We start from the raw sequence: 4,977 nt of genomic DNA, 5'->3' as shown, positions 1-4,977 counted from the left end.
TGTGGGCGTTGCCTACACCATTTAGTCTTACTGATTGTTAAACGAATGACTTTGAGATTGGTTTTATTTTTGTATTTTGGTGGGAGTGTACTAGTTTTATAGTTCAAACGAAAACATAAATTTTTTGAAAAACATAATTTCATAAAATCAATAATTTTTTCAATTTTATTTATTTCTAATTATCCAAATTAAACATAGTTTGTAAGTTATTAATGGATCAAACTCCATAAAATCTAATGAATTGACAAATCATCATTCGATACTAAATAACTTTTGATATAGCGGTAAAGAGTAATTATTTCAATTGAAAGGTCATGAGTTCAAGTTTCTATTCAGACAAAGATAGTTAATAGAAATACGTTAGTTTGTTGTTTAAAAAAAACACCACTTTATATTTCTTAGAACTTTTATTGAATGGTTGATTTGTTATTGAACTCAAAATTCATTAATCGTAAATCAAGTTCTTATAATAATAAAATTCTATCTCTTAAATGACAATTGGGTTTACCACTTCTTTCAACTTTTTTTTTTTTTTTTTTTTTTTTTTTATTGAAGTCTCTATTCTAAATGCTCTTAAGATAAGATCCATATTTTTCCTCAAATCCATATCCGGACTAAATACGAACCGGTTGGATCCACAAATCTGAATCCAAATCTAAAAAAAATATGTAACTCTATCCATGAGGGAGAAAGGATAAGATGAGATTTTTTTTTTTTTTTTTTTTTTTTTTTTTTTTTTTTTCTTCTAATGACAATAATTATAAGATGAGAAATTAAATTATCTCCTACCTTTTATGCCTACAATTATTCCTACCCACTAAAATTATGACAAATTATCATTCAATTTAATTCTAATTGATATATTCCTAATATAGTTTTAATGAGTTAGTTAAAAAAATATGGAATGATGACACTTGTCATAATTTTATTGGGTAGGAACATTTGTAGGCATAAAAAGTAGGAAGCAATTTAATTTCTCATCTTATAATTATTATCATTAGGAGGTAATTTAATTTCTCTTATAAGATACATTAATTTTAAACAAAAGTTGAAAAAATCTGTGTCAACAAAACAAATTAGTGTTATAAGTTTACAAAATACTAAAATAAACCATTTAAACTAGTTTAGATTATCTTAAACTTAACTTGGAAAGAATATACCATTTCTAATCTCCAAGAATTGGTATCATAAACAATCATGATATTTAGGATCTAGATTAATCCAGATATGAGTCATTTAGTTGTACAATACAAATCCTCAATGCATATGAATGAGTTTATTAACCCCTATATATATCCTCCTCCATCCTATCTGTCCTTCCTCCCCCTCCACTCCTCGATTCACGGAGCAACAACCAACCACCGCCCACCACCACCATACGCCACCGGATTCAGGATGAATCAACCAGCAAGAAGATACATAATCACAGCTTCAGAAGCTGAATCAATGGCGAGATCTAAAGGTCTCACTGTCCCTCAACTTCTCCCATCGCTCGTTAAATCTGCTCAAGATCTCGCTCGTACACCCATTTCGAAATTCAACGTTGGGGTCGTTGGATTAAGCTCCGATGGCCGAATATTCTTCGGTGGCAACATCGAGTTCCCTGGTCTTCCCCTCCACCATTCCATCCACGCTGAACAGTTCCTTATCACCAACCTCGCTGCCCACGGCGGCGGTCCTAAACTACTGAACATAGCCGTGTCCGCCGCTCCTTGTGGCCATTGCCGGCAGTTCCTCCAAGAACTCCGGGGAGTTTCCAAAACCCAGATCATAGTCACAGATCAACCTCTAGAAAACCCCGATTACAAACCGATTTCATCGATCTTACCTAACCCGTTTGGCCCTTTTGATTTATTAGATCAAGAAACGCCTCTAATTCTTGAGAAACATAGCAACAAGCTGTCTCTCAAAGATGATTCCTCGATCACCCAAAACGGAAATACACCGAATTTATCAAATGGGTATCACGAATTGATTAATAAGAACGAAGAAACTCTTATAACAGAGGCTCTGGAGGCGGCGCGTGGTTCACACGCGCCCTACAGTGGATGTCCGTCGGGTGTGGCATTGATGGATTGTGAAGGGAAAGTGTACAAGGGATCCTACATGGAGTCTGCGGCGTATAATCCGAGTATGATGCCAGTGCAGGCGGCGCTGGTGGCGTACATGGTTGCCGGCGGTGGTGGGTATGAAAGGATAGTGGCGGCGGTGCTGGTGGAGAAGGAGGAAGTGCTGGTGAAACAAGAGGATACGGCTAGGTTGATGTTGAAATATATCTCACCAAAATGCGAGTTTAGAGTTCTTCATTGTATTTGATTTGATCCAATCAATTGTACTCAAATTTGTGACCCAAAATTATTGGAGAGAAATAAGTGATGTATCTTTATAATTTAAAATGTGTATTTCTAATTTCATTTTAAATTATTAATATATATTATGCTAAATTAATGTATGATTTTTGTATGGGATAATGACTTAGGAGACATTCAAGTTTCAAATTTGTTCAAAAATCATCAATTCAACTATTATATGTTCCAAAAACACCATCAAACTAAGATATATGTTCAAAAAACACCAACGAAGTACGTATTCTATTCAAAAAATACCATCTCTATGGTTTGGGGTAACTTACATATTTAGCCCCTAATTTTTTTTCTTAACTCGAACGGTCTTTAGCGTTTATATTTATTTTTGCCTTCGGACCATGATCAAGTTAAAAGACTAATATACTTTTATTAATTTCATTTAACATTTCTTTTTATTACTTGTTAATTATTTATACAATTGATATATTTATAATAAATAATAACATAAATTGTATAAATAATTAATAAATAATAAAAATAATGTTAAATGAAACTAATAAGGGTATATCAGTCTTTTAACTCGATCTGGGTCCAAAGTTGAAGCAAATTTATATTAAAGGGACCGTCCGAGTTAAGAAAAAAAGTTAGGGACTAAATATGTAAATTACCCTAAACTATAGAGATGATGTTTTTTGAACAGAACATGTACTTCGTTGATGTTTTTTGAACATATGTCTTAGTTTGATGATGTATTTTAAACATGTAATACTTGAATGGTTTTTTTTGAATGAATTTGAAACTTCGATGGTCTCTTAAGTCATTTCCCCTTTTTGTATTATCAAGTCAAAAGCTACCATATCTATTTCATTTTTTTAGGGAAAATGACTTATGAGGTAACCACCTCTTATCCGTGTTCACATATTGACAACTTTTTTTTTTTTTGTACATAATAAAGCAACTAATTTGTTTTAACTGTTTAAATTACACAAATATTATCGGTTAATACATGTTTTAACCGGTAACTCAAAGGGAAAATGACTTAGGAGGGTAACTACCTCTTATCCGTGTTCACATATTGGCAACTTCTTATTTTTTGTACATAAGAAATCAACTAACTTGTTTTAACTGTGTAACATCCCAAAAATCATGACAAAAAATTTCGTTTTTAATTTAATACTAAAACCATAATTGTCAAACCATTAATTTAATACTCCGACATTGGGCCTCGCCCGACATCAGGCCCCGCCTAGCATCGAGCCCCACTCGGTATACAGATCTGTCTGTCTTAGGCCCCACCTGTCTCCGGGCCCCGCTCGTTAAACACATACAATCATATAACATGCTAACACATAAAGAAACATACTCTACTATATCCCTGTCCTAAGAAACATACTATGCTAATAATGAGATACGAAACTTCGTCCGTACTCAGCTAGTTCCAGCCAGGGGTTTAGCAGTGCAAGGTGAGTCTCCTCACTATGTGAATGCGTCTAAGGCCACAATGCCAGCGCATGTAGTCTATGAGTAGGAAGACCCGGGGGTTAGCCCTAGGCATTGTATGCTAGTATGTTATTCCAGACCAAGGTCTGATGTCGGGCGGGTGCTCGAGGAATGTTTGCATGTTAGATTATACTTGTTGTCTGTGTGATACTTGTATGTGCCTGGTAGAGAGGTGAGTGTCGGCGAGGTCCCGTATCTCATCACTAGTTGAGTACGGACGATGTTTCGTATCTCATTATTAGCAGAGTATGTTTCTTAGGACAGAGATACAGTAGAATATGTTTCTTTATGTGTTAGCATGTTATATGATTGTATGTGTTTAGCGGGCGGGGCCTAAGAGAGACAGATCTGTATACCGAGCGGGGCTCGATGTCTGGCGAGGCCCGATGCCGGAGTATTAAATTAATGGTTTGACAGTTATGGTTTTAGTATTAAATTAAAAACGAAATTTTTGGTCATGATTTTTGGGATGTTACACAGTTAAAACAAGTTAGTTGTTTTCTTATGTACAAAAAATAAGAAGTTGCCAATATGTGAACACCGATAAGAGGTACTTACTCTCCTAAGTCATTTTCCCTTTAAGTTACCGGTTAAAACACGTATTAGCCGGTAATATTGGTGTAATTTTAACAGTTAAAACAAGTTAGTTGCTTTATTATGTACAAAAAAGAAGAAGTTGCTAATATGTGAACACGGATAAGAGGTAGTTTCTCTCCTAAGTTATTTTTTTTAATTGGGAGCATCATTGTTCTTTATTTTTTTTCCGTTGTCCTTTAGTTCTATGCTCATTATACATAAAAATATTTATTGCTTATTAGTTTATTGATATTATTGATATAAGTTAATAAATTAAAAAAGTAATTTATAAAAAATGATTTATTATTAGTTTCCTATCAGAATTATTAACTTGTAAATAGTTATAGCCTTGTAACGGTTATAGCCGTATGAATCTAATAATAAATTAATAAGTTATTTTAATAAGCTTAATTAAAATAACTTCGTTTTTACTTTATATATTTAACAAGATAAGACATCATATTATTATAGAAGAACTTCATTTATCTCATCCATAAAACCTATATGTCATGTCAAAATCATATTAGCATTTTTTATATTTTTTTCACTTTCAACTCTTCTACATCTATATCAACATTGATGATCATACACAGCT

The 4,977-nt window shown here is 33.3% G+C and overlaps 1 protein-coding gene across 1 annotated transcript; it reads left to right on the top strand.

Moving 5' to 3' along the window:
* Positions 1-1,197: 1,197 nt before the first annotated feature.
* LOC111905700 (cytidine deaminase 1) lies at positions 1,198-2,452 on the top strand. Its single transcript, XM_023901419.3, has one exon. It carries the CDS (start codon positions 1,228-1,230, stop codon positions 2,314-2,316), a length of 1,089 nt encoding a protein of 362 aa, XP_023757187.1. The 5' UTR covers positions 1,198-1,227; the 3' UTR covers positions 2,317-2,452.
* The last annotated feature ends 2,525 nt before the right edge of the window (positions 2,453-4,977 follow it).

The sequence above is a fragment of the Lactuca sativa genome, chromosome 7 (assembly GCF_002870075.4).
Source record: "Lactuca sativa cultivar Salinas chromosome 7, Lsat_Salinas_v11, whole genome shotgun sequence".
Taxonomy (NCBI): Eukaryota; Viridiplantae; Streptophyta; class Magnoliopsida; order Asterales; family Asteraceae; genus Lactuca; species Lactuca sativa.
This window is presented reverse-complemented; position numbering and strand designations above follow the sequence as displayed.